General features: G+C 48.0%; 5 protein-coding genes and 3 non-coding genes across 8 annotated transcripts; 5 read left to right on the forward strand and 3 right to left on the reverse strand.

Moving 5' to 3' along the window:
* Positions 1–739: 739 nt before the first annotated feature.
* Positions 740–3,052, forward strand: SAT4 (serine/threonine protein kinase SAT4; the record flags this gene model as incomplete). Its single annotated transcript, XM_018879193.1, has 1 exon — positions 740–3,052. One exon carries the CDS (start codon positions 740–742, stop codon positions 3,050–3,052), a length of 2,313 nt encoding a protein of 770 aa, XP_018734475.1.
* A 4,722-nt stretch (positions 3,053–7,774) lies between these two features.
* On the forward strand, positions 7,775–8,563 carry RVS161 (amphiphysin-like protein RVS161; the record flags this gene model as incomplete). Its single annotated transcript, XM_018879204.1, has 1 exon — positions 7,775–8,563. One exon carries the CDS (start codon positions 7,775–7,777, stop codon positions 8,561–8,563), a length of 789 nt encoding a protein of 262 aa, XP_018734476.1.
* Positions 8,564–9,961: 1,398 nt separating this feature from the next.
* Positions 9,962–10,306, reverse strand: AWJ20_228 (uncharacterized protein; the record flags this gene model as incomplete). Its single annotated transcript, XM_018879215.1, has 1 exon — positions 9,962–10,306. One exon carries the CDS (start codon positions 10,304–10,306, stop codon positions 9,962–9,964), a length of 345 nt encoding a protein of 114 aa, XP_018734477.1.
* A 2,854-nt stretch (positions 10,307–13,160) lies between these two features.
* Positions 13,161–15,233, reverse strand: AWJ20_229 (uncharacterized protein; the record flags this gene model as incomplete). The annotated part of the gene is made up of 1 exon (XM_018879226.1): positions 13,161–15,233. One exon carries the CDS (start codon positions 15,231–15,233, stop codon positions 13,161–13,163), a length of 2,073 nt encoding a protein of 690 aa, XP_018734478.1.
* Positions 15,234–15,851: 618 nt separating this feature from the next.
* On the forward strand, positions 15,852–15,933 carry AWJ20_230 (the record flags this gene model as incomplete). The annotated part of the gene is made up of 1 exon: positions 15,852–15,933. It is a non-coding gene; the product is annotated as a tRNA-Ser (tRNA).
* A 66-nt stretch (positions 15,934–15,999) lies between these two features.
* Positions 16,000–17,496, reverse strand: LYS14 (Lys14p; the record flags this gene model as incomplete). Its single annotated transcript, XM_018879248.1, has 1 exon — positions 16,000–17,496. One exon carries the CDS (start codon positions 17,494–17,496, stop codon positions 16,000–16,002), a length of 1,497 nt encoding a protein of 498 aa, XP_018734479.1.
* Positions 17,497–18,523: 1,027 nt separating this feature from the next.
* AWJ20_232 lies at positions 18,524–18,595 on the forward strand (the record flags this gene model as incomplete). Its single annotated transcript has 1 exon — positions 18,524–18,595. It is a non-coding gene; the product is annotated as a tRNA-Met (tRNA).
* A 75-nt stretch (positions 18,596–18,670) lies between these two features.
* On the forward strand, positions 18,671–18,742 carry AWJ20_233 (the record flags this gene model as incomplete). The annotated part of the gene is made up of 1 exon: positions 18,671–18,742. It is a non-coding gene; the product is annotated as a tRNA-Met (tRNA).
* Between the last annotated feature and the right edge of the window lie 924 nt (positions 18,743–19,666).

Below are 19,666 nucleotides of genomic sequence, written 5' to 3' on the forward strand. Positions count from 1 at the left end.
AAGCAACAAAACCCAGGTGCAATATTCTTATATTCAGGTAGGATTCTTTTTGACATTGGAGTTTAAAGGTTAGTATTGAGAAGGGGAAAATGGGTAGGGAAGTTGACTTTTTTGGTGAAAATGAGTGTGAGTGGCCTGTGTTGGGAAGAATCCCGTTTGACTTGACAGCCGGTGGGCTCAATTAAGCTACCAACTGGGCTTATTGGGCCAATAACGACTGCAAGATGCCAGAAAAAGGCGGTCAATTAAGCCGCGTTGTGTATGAACAGATGGAAAAATCTTGGGCCGTTTGTACCGATGATATCACACTGATTCCGGCGGTACTTCCCGAGCAGACGGTGCAGCTGATTATGCCGCTAGTAGCAGCCAGTCCCTGTAGGACGCTGTACTATTATGCATGATCGATATCATATCGGCGAGACAATATCCGGTCGGCGTTTCCATACCCGCGTGTTCCACACCCGACCTTCCGTGTCCCATCTCACCCATCACCCAATTCATACCCGGTTCTAGCCCCAATCCCCCACGTAACTCCTGCGAAGCAGGAGCAACGGGGTCTGGGGCGGAGCCCCAGCCGCCGGAGGCAGCACTCAGCCGGTAGAGATAACAGTAGCCCATCCAGTAGTTCTGCGGCCGGCCTGATATAGCCGGGGTTATGATTTTGCCGTGGGCGGAATTTTCTAGTTCCTTCTGGCAGAGACTTTTTCCTTTGCTCCCAAGCTAACGCAGTCCTAGCAACATGTCAGTAGCGTTTGATCTCCAGCAATGCAGTCCCAACACGGGCCCTAACCCTTCCCCGCTGAGCGATAGGGAGACTAATTCATCAACCCCCACCAGCCCTCCATCTCCTAAAGCGATAATTTCTAGGACGGGCAAAGAAGAACTAAACTTGACTTCTTCTACAACAACACCTGTTTCGAATAACAATCTTAGTATTTCGCCTCCGATATCTCCGCTGATTACAAATAGGACAGATGGGGTCAAGAATGTCGTGAGTTTGACTGGCGTGACAGAGAACATTCCTAGTCTTGAGCTAAATTCCGCAGCATCTGAACGTGGAGCTGAAGCTGAAGCTGGTATTGGTAAAGAAAACGATATTGTACCAGCTCTGGGTGAACGAACCGTACAAACGAAATCCCGGTCGTATTCCACTTCGTCAACCAGTCCTCCCAAACTCAGCGTTGTAACTGGACTTTCGGGTCCCCCAGGTCAAAAGTCGGCATCTGCTGCTGTCGTTACAAACCGATCTGGTACGTCAAGACCAAGGTCGAATTCAGTTTTACATTCAACTAGTTCTGGAGGTTCTGGAGGTTCTGGATTTAGTTCCGGCTTTGGATCTGGATCTGGATTTTCCCAGGCAACACCTGCTCCTGCACCGGCACCAACACCTCCACTCCGACCGAGATCCAATTCAAAGATATCAGGTACAATGACAAAACTACGAAGTTTCTTATTTTCGGGCGAAAAAGAAAGACCTGGGGTGACGCCGGGTCATACGCCGTTAGGATCAACTGCTCAATCTGGTACCGCTACTCCTGCTAATACATTACATACGAGCGTTACACCGTCTACAATAGGTTCACATACTGAATCAACATTGCATATTCCAGAAGCTGGTATTGGACGATCAGGAGGACCCAAAATTAGCTCTGGTGGTACTAGTAGCCCTGCTAATGGTGGAGGAAGTGCCAATGGAAGTATCGGCACGCAATCACCGTCTTCATCTACGGTGTCTATTCCATCACTTCATGAAACAAGTTCACCTGCTTCAACTCCTCAACCCGCACAAACCGGAAACACCACACCAAACTCATCATCTGCATCGGTTGGTCGGTCGGGCTCGATATCTAAATCATCGTCGTCATCAGCAGCGGGTCTACCACGGTTCGCTGTGTCTGAAGATGGTAGTACACATTCTCATCACCTCAAGACGGCCAAACGGCAGGAGAAACTGAGTGGCATGATTAAAGAGTTTTTGGGTGGTAAGAAACTTCGAGACGAAGCAGTTTCTGCCGTTTCCGCCATTTTGAACAGCGGTGGCAATGCATCCAACGCCGCTGCTCAAGTACCTGGAAATCAACCTCCGAGTCTGATGGCAGGATTTGTTCACCAGATCAAAAAAGGCGACCAGGACGTTGAGTCCCTGTTTAAGACAGGAGTCGTGCCATCCCAAAGCTCGTTTGTCGAGAAATACGGTAAATGCCACGAAGTTATAGGAAAAGGAGCATTTGGCGTGGTGCGAGTAGCACATAAAACAGATCCAAAGAACCAGCGAGACCTGCTATTTGCAGTCAAAGAGTTTAAAAAGCGGCCACAGGAATCAGAACAAAAATATTCCAAACGACTGACATCTGAATTTTGCATTTCATCTTCACTCCATCACCCGAATATCATTCAAACACTTGACTTGCTACAAGATGCCAAGGGCGAGTACTGTGAAGTCATGGAGTACTGTGCCGGCGGCGACTTATACTCTTTGATTCTGGTGGTGGGTAAACTCGAGTACCTAGAAGCCGATTGTTTTTTCAAACAGATTATTCGTGGCGTCAATTACATGCATGAGATGGGAGTTGCCCATCGAGATCTGAAGCCCGAAAACATTCTTCTCACGTCCAACGGAGCAGTCAAGATTACTGATTTTGGCAACGGCGAGTGTTTCCGGATGGCGTGGGAAAAAGTGATTCACCTATCGAACGGAGTGTGTGGGTCCGCTCCTTACATTGCACCAGAGGAGTTCACCGAGCCGGAATTTGACCCACGAGCGCTCGATATCTGGGCTGTGGGCGTGATATACATGGCCATGCGAACAGGACGACACCTGTGGAGAATGGCCAAGGCGTCGGAAGACGAGTTCTACGCCAAATACCTCGAGGGCCGCAAAGACGAGCACGGCTACGAGCCCATCGAGAGCCTCAAACGAGCAAGGTGCCGCAACGTTATTTATTCAATTCTCGACCCTGTTCCCAGCCGACGTATCACTGGCAAGCAGATCCTCAACAGCGAGTGGGGCAGAGAGATCCACGTGTGCCAGGCCGGCGACCTGGGCTTATAAACCATGTAAATAAAATATTTCATTCTCTATGAGAGTCTGTGTCGGGCGGGTGATTCTGCCTCCGGCGGCTGGGGCGTTGCCCCAGACCCCATTGTGCTCGCTTCGCGAGCGCGTGTTGGTTCCGGGAGAGTTTAGGATGCTCGCGAAGCGAGCACAACGGGGTCTGGGGCAGCGCCCCAGCCGCCGGAGGCAGACTTCCGGTCGTACAATATTAGTTTATTGGGTGGACTGGTGTCTCCGCTCTTTGTGTTTGGAGCTGCCGCTTTTGGCGACGGCAGACATGATTATTGGAGCGTCGAGGGCGTCGAAGTTGACGAAACCGGCGTCGTCAGGCAGTCGTGAGTCGAGCTTTGTGAGCGGGCTCGTGACCAGTTTGTTCTTGGAAGTACAGCGTCGGACTTTTTTCGTTATTCGGGCCGGCATCTGTGTGATAGAGGTCTGGTTGGTAGACGTTCGGATAGAGTTGAGCGACCGGGTCGCTCGTACCGAGTGTACGGGGATGTGAATGGGGGAATGCAAGTTGGAAACCGAGGCAGGGCTCCGAAGTGAGGTGTCCAGAAAATTAGGAAAGTTGTCGTAATTGTTGTATGGAGTTGGACTGTCGCGATATGTGGTTGGTGGTGTGTGAATATTGTCAATTGGCGACTTCAGGGGGGTGGTGGAGCAGGAGCTGGACTCGGCTGGCATTGGAGGTAGCAGCGAGTTTGGGAACTGGTCGAAAGAATCCGACAGCTGGGATATCTGTTCTTCTTCTTCTTCTTTGGCAGAATTGACACAGTCAGGATCTATGTTATAATGCAATGGATAGAGGACATTGGTCAGACGGTCTCGTTTGATGGTAGGAGCAAAGTGCGCGTCTAGATCAGGAATTGGTCTGGCATCGCTAATTGCTGAACCATAGAATGGTGAAGTGCTTCCAGAAGGAGGGAAATTATTATCTCGCGGAGACTGAGGCCATGCAGTGGTCATGTCGACAAATAAGTTGTGACCAGGCGCTACGAAAAAATTTTCCGACGGGCTTAAAAGACGGTCATAACTCAGAGATTGAACATTGCTATCACCTTGTGAGTTCACAGGGGGAGGTATAGGTATGTAGTCATAATCCGACAGGGACTTTTGCGTATAGTTATGGTTATTGGTGTTAGTGTTGTTTGGCGGGGAGTCGACAGGACGAGGCAGATTTCCCATATTGTCAAAATAAAATACCGACTCATCGAGATTAGGATTATAATTATGCTTTTTTACTTTATTATAAATCCAGTTGAAAGGATATGCAAAGTACGGTTGAGAAGGAAGGAAAGTCATTGAAGGAAGAAGTCGGTTGAGTCCAACATTGTGGACTAGGGGGTTGGTCTTATATATAAAAAGAACACCAAGAGAGGAGGGGGCAGGAGCGAGGGGGATGGTCCACATGGGATATGCATTCACACAAATTACGGTAAACCTTTTGCAGCAGACCGTAGACAATAGTAAGCCCTTGATTAGGAACTTAAATCAACTTAGACGCGATCAACCCTGTACGACGATACGGTAGGATCCTCATAATTGGAAGAGGAGAGTAGGAACAATTGCAGATGGGACGCTGGACTAGGCACGAATGTTAGAGATCGTTGCAGCGTAAACCCTAGGATGCAATGTTTTAGTCACCTTACTGGACCGGGGAGTAACTGCCAGCGCTAGTGCATTAATCATTCGCATATGTTTGTCTAGATAAGCGTTTAATTTTTGAGTTGGCGTGCAAGGGCTAACGTGAGTTGAGCTGAGATTGGTCAATTGGACGTGAGCTTAAAATTAGGGGTTTATGAAAATACATTAGGAATAAAAATATTAATTTCCATAATATTATGTGCTATGAAATAATTACTTGTGGGGTTCAGGAATTCAAGATGCACCTTTATTGCGGAAATTTTTTAATAATACTATCAATTGGCCCGTCCATTATTGTTAAGAAAGAAATCAGAAAGAATTCCAATGCACTTTTTTCAAATATGGTAAGACCTCGGTCTAGGTCTTGAATAAAGTAAATTTTAAAATACCATGCCAACGGTAGGAACAAGATTTTTCCAGAGATCCAAAAAAGCAACTGGCCTTCAACGGTGTTTATCCGGTTTCTATGGTGCACCCCTCTTCTTTCGAGAGACAACAGAGTGAGGGGGAAGCACAAGTGAGACAATCGAGAAGGGCTGTAGACATTCATAGCCGGTCTCTGGTTATACGTCTATATGTAAGATTAAAGTTTTAGGTTTTAAGATATTATACGCTGTGCCTTGCCAATCATCGGAGTCTAATTGGGGAATTCAAATGGAAGGGGGAGGTTGGTTATATGTAACAGAACAAGTAAAGACCGACTATACGAGGAAATAAAAGTCGAAAATTAAAAACAATTTGATAGATCCGGGAGGGATACAGTCTATTATTGGAACAAACTGACGGTAGCAGGTGGCGGTGGTATTGCCAACAGAAATTAGCATGACATTGACAGGTGTGGTATGTTCAAGGCATTGGTACCGGGATCTTAATGTCACTTGTATCGACGGTAGCGGGATTATTTAAGGCACCTGTAATAATAATCATGATAACCCAGACCAACAGTAACAACACCAGCAGCAACACTAAACTGACACTAACACAAGCAGTGACACAAGCAGTAACCAACTAACCAACCAACTAACCAACCATGTTACATGGATACCAACCGGCGGTAGAAAAAGCTTGCAAAAAAAATGTCCGGATATTTTAATAAGTCTCAGTTGAATCGGGGCGAAGTCCGATAGCATGAAGTCTATTGACAATTACGCGATAGCAATTTTTTAAAAATAGTTCATTTTTGAGGTGTCTCAGTCGATGGACATAACTTCATTGGCGGTCTCGGTGATAAAAGGAGCCAGGTGCAGACGACTTGCCGACCAGATCATCAGATACCCCTGATAGCCACGGCCATCAAGCAGCTGGTCCCCGGGTCTAGGCACTGTGCAGATGCTTCCATGCAAGACAACATTAATAACAGCCTATTTTACTGGCCATATCCAGACGGACCTTTTGATCAGCCAGAGCTCATCTACAGGTACATCTACAGGTACATCTACAGGTACATGTACAGAAACATGTACAGAAACATCTAAACCTACCCCGCTCGGTGCGTCTGCCCTGGCAGCACGCACAGAACCTGAACTATTTGGGTTATACTTCCGTCGCACGCTCTTTACAAACCTACTAGTGGCCTGCAGCCTGCCGCCGATCCATGCATCCCTGGCTGTTCGCGGAACTCGACATACAAATAACCCCTGGTGATTCTCGGCACCCACCATCCAACTAGCACTTTCTGCCAAATATCTCCATGACCGAATTCCGTGGCGCACAGACTGCCCGAAAAAAGTAATCGCGTCTGTGCCGCGGCCACCGTACTCACTTCCGCACACCGGGCGTAACCCGTATTGCCCTGTATAACTCATTTTACCATTGCCAGGGGTTGTGGCGGGTTCGTTGGGGGACAGACCTGCCTCCGGCGGCTGGGGCTCCGCCCCAGACCCTGGTTGCTCCTGCTACGCAGGAGTTTCTCGTGGCACTGTCGACACAACGACTCGAGCGAAGCGAGAGGAGCAACCAGGGTCTGGGGCGGAGCCCCAGCCGCCGGAGGCAGGTCTGTCCCGGTCAGCCAGGGGGGCCAGCCCGAGACGCTCACGCATATCGTGGGGGGTCCGTTAAAAGAGTGAGTGTAATTGGGGGTCAAACCGGCAGATTTCCAGCCTCAGCCAGTCACCTAATGGCTCGCAAGCTCGCGAGCTCGCGAAGCGAGCACAACGGGGTCTGGGGCAGCGCCCCAGCCGCCGGAGGCACAAAATCACACTCGCCAACACCTGACCCCCCTGACAGTCCATCCCTGAGGAGCACATGCGCGGCACCGCAGCGCGGCAAGGGGCTGCTAATTAAGCTCGAACGGGGCTTAGTGGAGCTAGTCATGTGCAGGGCAGGGCTGGCCGGCCGTGGTGCCGTCGTCGTCCGGCGGCGGTCTCACTGATAGCGGAGACTTTTTGGCTCAAGCACCGCTGACATTGCATCACTAACTCACTACCAGCACATACCGCTCAGACAAGGCCCTGCGACCCGAGTCCTGTCAATTCCCGTTTGTGGCACCTGAACTGTATTCGGAACTCACCGATTTTTACCTCCCGTCGAACGAAATCAGTGTCGACCAAGAATTGTCTGCTGTTGCCGCTGTTTTAGCTGCCAGACCCGTCCGCTCCGACCCACCATCAGCACGATCACCAACTCCAGTTAAAGAGGCAATTAGCATTTGCGCTGTCGAACTTAGTCTGACCAGGTCTCTGTTCTAAAATATTACGGCTTCCAGCTCGATTGGCGTTTGAAAGCAACTTTTACTGCTGAATTGATTGATTTGTAGGTGTTGCCTGTTGCTGGATTCACCTGCTGTTATCTTCACGAAGAGAGTGGCTGAGAACTCGTCATTCCAGTAAACCATTAGACTGTGGCGTATTGTTGTAGCAGTCACTCGAGGATCTATATTCGCGCGTAGCAAACTCTTGACTTGTCAGACTGTCAGGTGTCAGACGATCAAGGTACTGAGGATATCACTGTATTGGAAGACAGAAGTCAGAGGTATTTAAAGTATCAGCCCGTTAGAGGTACAAAGAGGTATACGGGCCATAATCACAAGAGCAGAAAACCTACAACGATAAGAAGTAACACGCGTTCAAATTCATAATGAGTTGGAACGGATTTAAGAAAGCCGTCAGCCGAGCCGGCACCTCGGTCATGATGAAGACCGGTCATGTCGAGAAGACCGTGGATAAAGAGTTCGAGGTCGAAGAACGTCGTTACCGTACTATGGAAACGGCGTGTATGTCGTTACAGAAAGAAGCCAAGGGGTATCTTGATTCGTTACGTGCCATGACTGCATCTCAGACAAGAATTGCCGAGACCATTGATGCTTTCTATGGCGATGCCGGAACAAGAGACGGTGTTTCGAAATATTACTTGACTGCCGTGCAAGAACTAGATTCGGAGACCGTCAAGGCCCTGGATGGACCATTTAGAGAAACTGTGCTGGAACCAGTCAGCAGATTCTGCGCTTACTTTACCGATATCAATGAAGCCGTTAAAAAGCGCAATCACAAGCTATTAGATTACGACTCGTTAAGGGCAAAGGTTAAAAGACTGACTGAAAAGCCATCTGACGACGTGTCGAAACTGCCTCGTCTAGAGAAAGAACTGTCTATGGCCAAAGAAATCTACGACCAATTAAACCAACAGCTCATCAACGAGCTGCCACAACTCATCGATTTGCGAGTGCCGTATCTCGATCCATCCTTTGAAGCATTAGTCAAGATCCAGCTGCGTTTCTGTACCGAATCGTACACCCGTCTGGCCCAAGTACAACAGTATCTCGACGCCAGCACCAGAGAGGAGTACGCCAATGGCCAACTTGACAGCCGCGTCGAACAGGTACTCCTCGAAATGAGAGAGCTCTCCATCACCTCGCTCGGCAACTAACACACACTCGTCTGCCCACTCATTCTCTTTTCCAGCGTGCAGCATTATTTTCTCCCTGTAATTTATGTCTCAACTGCAATCTTCTTCGTGGGGAGCTCTGCCTCCGGCGGCCGGGGCGCAGCCCCGGACCCCACTGTGCTCGTTCCTGGTGTTTATGAAAAAACTGAGCGGTTTTGCTTTGGAGGGTTGTGCCTCCGGCGGCCGGGGCGTTGCCCCGGACCCCGTTGTGCTCGCTTCGCGAGCGGCTTGGACCGTGAAGCTGAGGTTCTGTTAGAAGGGTTGCTGGTTCCCTGTGATCTGGTAGTTTGCATGTCTTTTCCCGCTTTTCCAAATTAAAAATTAGAAAAAAAAACATCAAAAAACATCAAAAAACATCAAAAAACAAAAAAAACAAAAACAAGAAGAACGCCTCCATCTGTACGGAGAAGTACTAACAATTGTAAAACCTCTGATAAGAGCCAGGTCGTTCGGGTCTGTTCATTTGTCCATTCACGGGCACACTTCTTATAATCAGCTGACCATAATTCTAACAGCTATTGCAAGAATTTAGGTCATCTAAAAAGCGATGAAAATAAGCAGTTCTGTGTCATTCGTAACACATCTGTCAAATATTTATCCTTACTATCCAATTTTTTGGCATTATAATCTAGACTACGGGGTTGAGGAAGATTACAGAGGGGAATGTTCGTCGTCTACAAAATTAATAAAGACAGAAAGCTGATGATGTAGTTTTGCTAAAAAGGTGTTTGAATAGTTAAGGTACTCTCTGTGCAAACTCTCTTGATTATGATTTATAGTTCAGACTGCGTTAAACCAGTCTAGGATTCATGCTAATAAGCCACAGGCTGTAAGCTGCAGACAATCTGAGGATTGCCCTAAGTAACAGGGTCAATACAGCACTTAGTACTATTTACAAGTAAATCTCAGGTGAGCAATAGAATTCGACGTTATTTTGAGTGTTTTTATACTAAAAATATGTATTTTAGAGATGCATCTTGTTTAAATAGTGAGAATACTCTGGTCCGAGCAGCATTGGCATTGTTTACACCATGCACGCATCGGCAGAAGATAAGCCTAAACGGCCAATCTGTGCATTATCAAACTCCACTCACCAAACACACCAGCACTCGAACACCTGGCACAAAGACACCCTCCTTCAACTCAATCAACAAACAAACACCCGATCTAATCCCTACACACCTCCAACAAAACCACCCACCGCCCACACGCCCTCCTCGAGCGCAGCGAGAGGAGCAACCAGGGTCTGGGGCGGAGCCCCAGCCGCCGGAGGCAGACCTCGTTTACAAACAATTACAGTAATAAAAGAATCCATTTCATATACAAGACGATCCCGACAGACTAGCTAGAGGATGTCCGAATACGTCGTTTAAAGCCAGTTTAAACGGAAGGAGGGTGGTTGGGGTCCCATTGGGCTTGGCTGCCGTAGTGGTCATCGTATCCTTGTTGGACGTTTTGTTGGGCTTGGTGCTTGACCTTCTCCTTGTCAAGGTAGTTAAGACCCTTGGACTCGAAGAGCTTGTCGACCTCAGCACCGGCAATACCAGCAAGAGCCTCCTTAGCGAATTGGTGAGAGACGGGCTTGCCCTCCTTACGTTGCTTGTCCTCGAAGATCTTGGCAGCAGCGAAAGAGGCAGCACCGGCAACGAGCTCGTGAGAGAACTTGCTCTCGTGTTGTTGGCCGTTGTAGACCTGGTTGTGGCTGTCTTCAAAAAGTCCGAACATGTTTAATTTTTTGGTTTAGTAGAGGAATTGAGCTGTAATTAGAGACAATTAAGCGTAAAGAAGAAAGAAAAAGAAGAAGAAAAGCTAATCGTAACCGGGAATCACTAGGCTTTATATACTTTTCCCTCACCGCCAACCACTAGAACACGGATGGAATAGGGCAGCTGCTGATCGGCCAGCTCGAGAGTGTGGAGTGCTCGATTGGTTAGGTCCTAACCCCGGCAGATTAGAAACGTTGCGTCATGAAACCGCCCGATGTCGGTTTGCGCTTGCAGCAGACGCATGCTTAGCCCGCACCAATGCCTTGGCAAGGCACCGCGAACCGGCGGGGCTTTGTTTTCGGTGTGGGGACGGGTCGTGGCACGGGTAGGACACTGCCTCCGGCGGCTGGGGCTCCGCCCCAGACCCTGGTTGCTCCTCTCGCTGCGCTCGAGTCGTTGCGTCTGGCGGTCTTGAACGATCTGGAATCTCCTGCGAAGCAGGAGCAACCAGGGTCTGGGGCGGAGCCCCAGCCGCCGGAGGCAGTGTCACCATCCCCGTGTCACCAGTGGACCCGCCAGCAGGCGCGGTTTAAACTCAATCGCCGTGTAAGTTTAAAACCATGGGCGTGGGAGTTGAGTGTATCGAGGGAATTGCGGTTTGGCTGTGGCTCGATCGTGGGTCGTGGGTGGAGGGAGACGCCTCGTGAGACGTGGACAGTTTTGTCGCGGCGATGCTGCTGGCTGCAGGCTGAGGTTATTGTTCTCCGCCGGTTGGTGGCCTGAAACTGTGCCTAGCATCTGTTACTTGCAGCTGGTGACTTTTGCGACTGTGTCTGCTGTGGCCAGTAACCGTATGAGTTGATGTGAGGGAAAAGGGAGTCTGTAACTTACTCACTCAATTGGCACAGACAGGGATATAGTTGGTAAAACGAGGTCGAGTTAGCTCAATTGGGCCGGGAGATCAGCCTCAATTCACTGCCCCAGTTGTATCGGATGTGTTTCATGTTGCCAGCTACAGCCTCCTCCAAGCTTCTCCTGCCTTCTCCTGCCTTCTCATGTACTTGCTGAGCCTCTGTGATAGCAGCGATCATGACTATCAATTCGATAACTCAGTTACTGTTGTGGTTTTTGCCAGCTAGCAACCGGTGTGGCCTGTCTGTTAAGGTGAAATTTGATGGTTTAGTAGGTGTCTGGCAGATCAATAAAGTACCCCTGGCCAGCAAGTGTTCTAACCCAATTAATTAAATTAGTTGTTGCAGCTGGGAAATTGCCTAGTACGAATTCATCCATTTTCGCCATTGTACAATTATAGATTATTGAGGCTCCTCAATTGCCGTTTCTGGCTCCATTGTTCGAGTCCTATTTCATCACTAACCGCTCATAGCAATAACTGCCTCACATGGATTGGCGTGAAACCCTAATTGACCGCAAGTCACAAGTCTTAGCTACGATGATGATGCAGACGACGGCGAGGTGTTAGATGTTGTCATAGTGCCATGCCACAGTTGCCAAGTCATTGTATTGTAAAACACAGATGTGCCGTCTGAAAGATGGTGGACTGTGGACACTGTCAGATTTCTATCCACTTCTATAGGATCAAGATCTAACCAATTTTATTATTATTTTTCATTTTTTTATTTATATTTTTTTATTTAATGATGATTTATGTAGCTTATTTTTATGTTCTGTTGCGGTTAGCGTCTCATACATTGACTGCTATTTCGCCTCCTATTCCTGCTACAACTCCTGGGCTACACCTTCAATTTCAAAATTGTGACCCCACAGTGTGCTTGCTTGGTTAGTTTATGAGGACTCAGTCTAGACACTGAACTACAAGCATGGGGAATCAGGGCGGACATCGGATATCAGACAGACAGTCATCACCCGTCAGGCATCAAACGCCTGCCTTGCACATTGAGCCGAATGCTCGGCTCTCAGTAGTCAATCTGGGTAGCGTGCATGGAAGGCGATCTGTACCTTACGGCAGTGCAGATTGGTGCATGAATGGACTGAATTCAGATGGTGGTGATGAAAAGAGACACGTCGAGCCTAAATAATAGCCAGTTAGCGAAACCACATACCACCAGAAGGCTGTACGGTAAAGACCACTAAAACACACAATCAGTCAATTTTCAGCAGTCTGTCGGAAGTCGGCTGTTAATTACAGGAAACGAATTTATAATCTTTGGCATGAAGACCGAGAAAGTGGCTCAGAGTATTATAAGAAATACCAGATTATGATCTGACTGAAATTTCGATCAACTGAGAATTGCTTTATTTATTTTCTATAAAAATTTGTAGTAACAATCTCAATTCATTGCAGCCTTGAGGGAGTCGAGTTCAGTTCGTCGAATCACCATGCAGTACCTCTAGCGGGCGGAAGTGCATTTGAGTGAAGAGAGAGGCTTCTGCTCAACAAACAACTGTGATGTGATATGGCCATTGTATACCACCAAGAATCAGGGAGCCGAAGGCCAGCCGCCTCATCGTGAGATGCTGCCTGTACGCAAACCATTCTCTGCCCACCAGCTGGTCAACCTCTGATTTATTCACCAACCTTATTCACCACCAATGCAGCCACCCCCATCAATCCAAAATCATCGAGACCGTATCACCACCAGCCGCCACGCCCAACCTCGCCAAGACCCTCTTCCAATAACTTCAATACACCCAATCCCCCCACCACTCCTGCGAAGCAGGAGTAACCAGGGTCTGGGGCGGAGCCCCAGCCGCCAGAGGCACACCGCCCATCCGAGAACCGACCGCAGCCCGTATTGAAGTTACCGTTAAAAAATAGCCTGATAATAATTAAAAAAAACACCTGCACCATTTCCCAGCTAAGACACTGTTTCACTCATACCCTTTCGAGCTAGTCACTGTGGACCGCGGTGCGTCGATCTACTGTTTACATAGTTCCTGTTCTGTTCACTACCAATGCTTTCACTGGCGGGTGTTGCCTCCGGCGACTGGGGCTCCGCCTCACACTCTGGTTGCTCCTGCTTCGCAGGAGGGGCAGGGGTCTTAGTTTTAGAACCCGCGTGACGACTCGAGCGAAGCGAGAGGAGCAGCCAGGGTCTGGGGCGGAGCAGCCAGGGTCTGGGGCGGAGCCCCAGCCGCCGGAGGCATAGTGGCCATTCACAGTTGTCTCGCAGGAGTAAGTGGCTGGTAATGACTCGAGCGGAGCGAGAGGAGCAGCCTGGGTCTGGGGCGGACCCCAGCCGCCGGAGGCAGAGTGGCCGTACAAAGTTGTGTTTATTTACAGTATACCATTTATCAAAAACCTTGTTTAGACGTCCTTCAGGATACCCTGGCGGTAGTAGTCGGCGATCAGGAATGCGACGTCCAGTGCTGTGATGCGTTAGTAGGAGTTTGGTTGTAGTGTGAGGAACAGGAGACAGGTTGTGGTACTTACATTGTGAGAGACTGAGACGGGGGTCGCAGAAAGTCTCGTAGCGGACGACGAGGTCTTCGTCCTCGAGGTCTTGTGAGCCACCAATGCACTCGGTGACAGGGTCACCCGTGAGTTCTAAATGTAATCCGTTGAGTGTAGAGTCGTTGTCCTTGTGGATCTCGAGGGCAAGACGGATTTCCGAGATGATGTCGTCAAAGTATCGGGTCTTGAGTTTGCTAACAGGAGACGTCTTGGTATTACCGTGACAGGGGTCGGAGATCCATACCACCTTGTGACCCGACTTCTTGACAGCACGAATCTGCTCGCCAAGCTTGTCTTTGATCTTATCGGCACCGTAACGAGTGATCAAAGTGACTCTGCCAGGAACGAAGTCGGGGTCGACTCGGTCTAGGACAGCCACCAGCTCGTCTGTTTCGGTGCTGGGTCCTACTTTAATACCAATTGGGTTGGCTACTCCTCTGAAGAACTCGACATGTGCACCGTCCAACTGGCGTGTTCGGTCACCTATCCACACAAAATGTGCCGACGTATTATAGTACTTCTTGGCGCTATTAGCACTGCTACTTCTGGTGCTGTTGCTATTAGTATCAGTAGTACCGTTAGTGCTTTTCACAGTGGGATCTCTTAGAAGTCTGGTGAACGATTGCTCATATTCTAGTAGTAAAGCTTCGTGTGACGTGAACAAGTCAATTGACTGCCAGGCAGGATTGTCCCCACCGACTGTCGACATGAATTGTAACCCTTCAGAAATATTGTCAACAACTTGTTGGTATCTGTTACGGATTGAGTCCTTACGAACGTGGCTCAAATCCCATTCGAAAGGATGGTGTAAATCAGCAAATCCAGAAGCCAAAGTTGAACGGATGAAATTCAGCGTCGCTGCCGAGTGGAAGTAAGAACTGACCAATCTGGAAGGATCAGGTGTACGGTCGCTGGGATCGTATCCATTGATATTGTCTCCACGGAAGGAGGGGATTTCGCCATAGCCCTCGACAACCTCAGTCTGCTTGGATCGAGGTTTGGCGTACTGACCAGCGATTCTACCAATGCGAACAATAGGCAATTTTGTCCCCCAAATAAGAACCAGTGACATCTGTAGCAACACTTTGAGTTTAGCTTCAATTCTATCCTGATTACAGTAATCGAACAATTCAGCACAATCACCACCTTGCAAGACAAAAGCTCGACCCTCGGCAGCATCTCTCAGTTTTGATTTCAAATCCTCGATCTCCTTGGGATGAACCAATGGTGGTAAACTTTCAAGCTTTTCTAAAGCCTTCTCGACCTTGCTATAATCATCATAAACCACATCCTGTTTAATAGGATGCGACTGCCACGAAGTCGGTGACCATTCGGCCTTTCCATCATCTACTGCTGAACCTGATGGGTGGACTGCTGTCAGACCAGTTGGTCGGTCTGACCCGGCCTGGTCGCTCGAAAGCGTTCTAAGCTTTGCTGCCGATTTGGCTCCCTCACTCGCTATTAGCCTCTCAGGGCCCACTACGTCCACTCGAAATTCTTTTCCGGCACCCATTGCTGACTGACTTGTTTGAGTCAGAGTATCCCGTAGCTCGGGCATGAAATATATTTCATGCTCGCTGCATGCGGCTAACATGACATGTGCTCCGCCGACAGCCGTCTACCCCTGACACTTCCCAATTGCAGCAATATCTCGGGGAGGGGGCCTGCCTCCGGCGGCTGGGGCTCCGCCCCAGACCCCGTGGCTCCTCTCGCTGCGCTCGAGTCGTGTGTCGGTGGAGGGGACAGCAGCGTTATGGGTCGGTATAGGGTAGTTATAGGGAGTTTTTTGCCCTTGATTTGGCTCTCGAACTGCCAGGAGGTGAATCAATAGAATAAAGGTGACGCTCTTTCTTAATTTCTAATTAACACCCACTGCCGACACCTCGACTCGAGCGCAGCGAGAGGAACAGCGGGGGGAACAGCGGGGTCTGGGGCGCAGCCCCACCTGCCGGAGGCGGGCTCTCCCACCCCGAAGATGCAAGGCTGATCAGCGATCGTTTCCTGCCGCTTTTTGTGATGAAATAGCCAAAGAAGTCCGTTTTGTAGTCCCTATTTTTCGTGCTTGTTGGCCTTCTCAGCTCTATGTAGATAGGTCTCGACAGTGGCCGCGGGGTCTTTTTATAATATATTAGGCACTATGGCCGAGCGGTTAAGGCGAAAGATTAGAAATCTTTTGGGATTTTCCCGCGCAGGTTCGAGTCCTGCTGGTGTCGTCATATTTTTTTGAGAATTTCATTTTTTTGAGAATAAATACGTCATTAAATAAATAATTACTTATACTAGTAAGCTAGGATATCTTTTTCGTCGTCGCCGCTAGTGGCTGCTTCGCTGGAGTATGCACCGCCCCATACCTTTTTCATTTTCTTGAGGACATGGTTGGCAGACCCAGCGCCGAGCTCGTCTAACAGCTTGAAAAACCTTTCTATTTTCGCAGCATCCGAATCATCGATGACATTATAGCCTGCAACAAACATTGGTAGCTGGAGCATGAACGTTCCATACGATTCTACTCGGCCGTCTAGGAAATTTACTAGTGACAGGAGCTCTTTAACTGCACCCTGAACGATAGGTGAATGCTTCGACAAGCCCTGTACACTCGTAAACATGGTTATTAGTGCTGCAAGGGTATATGATTTGTTGGAAACGTCATACCAGCAAATCGAGACTTGCTTGTTGTTCTGTTTGACTATTTCCACGGCCTCACTTGACAGGCCGTTGAGTGGTGATGGGTCGCCAACTGTGTAGTCTAGTTGCTGATACAACCCTGATAAGACCCTCAATACTTCCTTGTACGATATAAGATCCATGCTCCGGTTATCGGCCCCTGATGGCAAACTTTTTCTATCATCGTTCCAGGGTCTCGTTTTATGTAGAAGCTTTACCATGTCACGAATTAGAGTCACTAATTGCTTGGAATATCCATGTAACAGACTAAACCCGTTAGGACCGTAGAGATGAAGTTGTGTCAGAGATTTCATTTCGACTGGGTTGTCAGGTGAGATTAGCAACTCCAGCTCTCGATCTGATCTCAGGGTCCCTCCGTTCGGCGCTCCTAATGCTGCAAGAAGCTCAATTGAAGAGTACCAGCTTTTGCACAGAAATAAGACATGTGACTGCTTCGATTGGGATGTGTATTTTAGTAGTAGCTCCTTTGCTCCTTGAAGATGAGCTCGCCAGTTCTGATTGCTGCTCGATGCGTGGTCTGACGTTAGAACCAGCACTGTCAGTAGAATTGACTCGATCTTTGATACTAGTGTAGTTTCAACATTAAATATCGGTTCTAGCGATTGGATGCATGTTGTCAAATACTCTCCATAGGCTAATTCATCTGCTGCGAGTGACGTCTTTTTATGTGATGACGTGGCACCACATGCTAATAATGCCAGTAGGAGATATCTCTCGCGAGCAGCATATGTTAATAGGACGTCTCGCACTGGGTTGAGGTCAACGCCATTGAAATGTGCTGAGAAGGGTAGAATGACTTTGGCGAACCAATGATAGAACTCGTTCAGATATGGTTGGTGTTTTGGACTCACTTTGATGTAGTCTACAGGTACATTGTGGTGGATATCTGATTTGTCCTGGACAAACTCTGTCATGAAAAGTTCTGTTGGCGGAATAGTATTTTGCGAATTGGAAAAGTCTATAGACATCTCTCCCAGTCGCATGCTTACTAGATCATTGAGGTTGGTTGCAAGTAGTCCCGCGTGTGAGATCCAGTCTTCGTCATGTAGCAGAGCTTCATCGAAGAATGGTGGTGGCTCGGTAATAGTCATTGAATCTCCTGGCTTTGTGGGTGAGGTATTTGATGATGTGGGCGTAGTGTCTGTGCCGGACCGAAGGTCGCTCAAAGCTCCCAAAACAGATGTCAACCGAGAATGCAGGTCTTCGCCCCCTGAAATGGCTATACTATCATTGATTGAGTTTGGCCCTGTAAATTCTCTATTTCTCTCAGGTTCTACTTCTGGTGGGACCTCTGCGGCCAGAGTGTGAGTCGGTGGGTTGTGATATGTTGATCTCATGGGTGGAGGTTGTTTTGGTGCGTCTCCTCTTTTTAGTTTACTGGATGTGGTTTTTCTAATCTCATATACACATACCTTTTGGAGCCGGTCGCATTGCCAACACGTCGGTTTAGATTCATCACACTAGTAGACTCGGTTAGTTCGTCTCCTTATAATTGTGGCTGCTGTGAGTGTCATTTTCTTACCTTGACCTTTCGCCGACGGCATTCTTTGCAGCCTGATTTACTATAAGGACCCTTTTTCCTTTTTACAGGAACTTCTTCTGCTGACTTGGTCATTGTTGTTTGTTTACGTGAGAATCACATGAATGAGACGTTAGTGCCGATATCGGTTGGATCGTGATCTCGAGGACGCTTTGATCCTGCGGCTGCATGTGCACTTGCAGCTCGTCCGTTTACAGTGTTCTAGCCGGATCGCTAGTCTAACTAAACTTTAGCTGGTTAGATTGCTAGGCTGATATGTCGGCTTCCTTGAGATTGAATAATCTGGTTTGTGCTTAATGATTTCATTGCAATTTTATTCAACCTGTATTTACCCTATAGCTGGATTAAGCTCGGCATGCAACATTTAATTAACATGCATACTATGCCGACTCAACGCAGAATTGTCACAGAAGTTACATACGTGATCGTTCAGTCGGGGTACGTCATTAAAGATGCTGAAATACCACTAGCAGGACTTAAAATAAGAATTTATTCAGTATTTCACCCTAACAACCGTTTCACTGGAAAACATATATTTAATACTCACATCTTTTTCAAAATAAATTAAACAAATTACAAGCGACATGGCGCAATGGAAGCGCGCAGGGCTCATAACCCTGAGGTTCCAGGATCGAAACCTGGTGTCGCTAGATATCTTTTTTTTGTGACTGCGAACAGGGGGATACTGGCATGAATTTCGTAAGGGATCCAAAATTTTTATCTACAGCGACATGGCGCAATGGAAGCGCGCAGGGCTCATAACCCTGAGGTTCCAGGATCGAAACCTGGTGTCGCTAGCGACTCATTCTTTTTTGCGTTACGGGTAGTTTGCCCGTTGTCCGAGAAGGGGACGAGACAGGCCTTTGATATTTGAGCTTGGATGGACTGTAACGAATGGGTGGGCTTACGGATCCTCCTCTTGTAGGGAGAATGAACCCGCTTTTTACCCCTCTAAATCCCCTATGTTATCTATAGCTCCTTGTCATCCGGCTGCTAACTGATAACAGCATCACCAGATCAAAACGGTACGCCATAGCCACTGGTATTGATTTTTTCAATGCATGAACCTTGCTTTGAGGGGTGAAGGCATCAAACATTCATGCATACATCAATTCTATCCTGATCCATAGAACCAAGCGAATAACAACAGAGACCTCAAAAAAAAAACTCTAAGAAACCTAGAGTTTTTTTTAAACAGAGTCCATCATCATAGATGAGATGGCACTATTTTAGATCCATCCTATGATAGCCACATCTCACAATCTAAGATACAGCCACGCCCGTTCAAGGATTGTGTGAGACACGCACATCCTCAGGACACACAGTGCGGCACCACCACCAAAATAATAGCAAAGTTTTTGGGTCGTAGTATTTTGATCATCCTAAATAGCACAATCGATGGCACACTATCGTTATATTATCAGTTATATATAAAGTCCGTAAATAAAAAGTCAATACCGTAGATTTTGAATCTCGCTCAGAGTACATTTTGTCATGCTAGCCGTTGATGCGCGCTTGAAAATTGCCAGAACCGCGTCTACCCCTGAGCGCCATTTTCGTTAATTAGATGAACTTCACGTGATAGATGTGCGTCGCTTTTTTACACTTCAATGTGCATAATTACAGCATACTACTGACAGTGAGGAAGCGTGTATCTTACCACCCAGATAGCGATTTTCTTACTATTCTTTTTGGCGTTACTTTTCTGTACGCGATATTCA

The sequence above is a fragment of the Sugiyamaella lignohabitans genome, chromosome A (assembly GCF_001640025.1).
Source record: "Sugiyamaella lignohabitans strain CBS 10342 chromosome A, complete sequence".
NCBI lineage: Eukaryota > Fungi > Ascomycota > Dipodascomycetes > Dipodascales > Trichomonascaceae > Sugiyamaella > Sugiyamaella lignohabitans.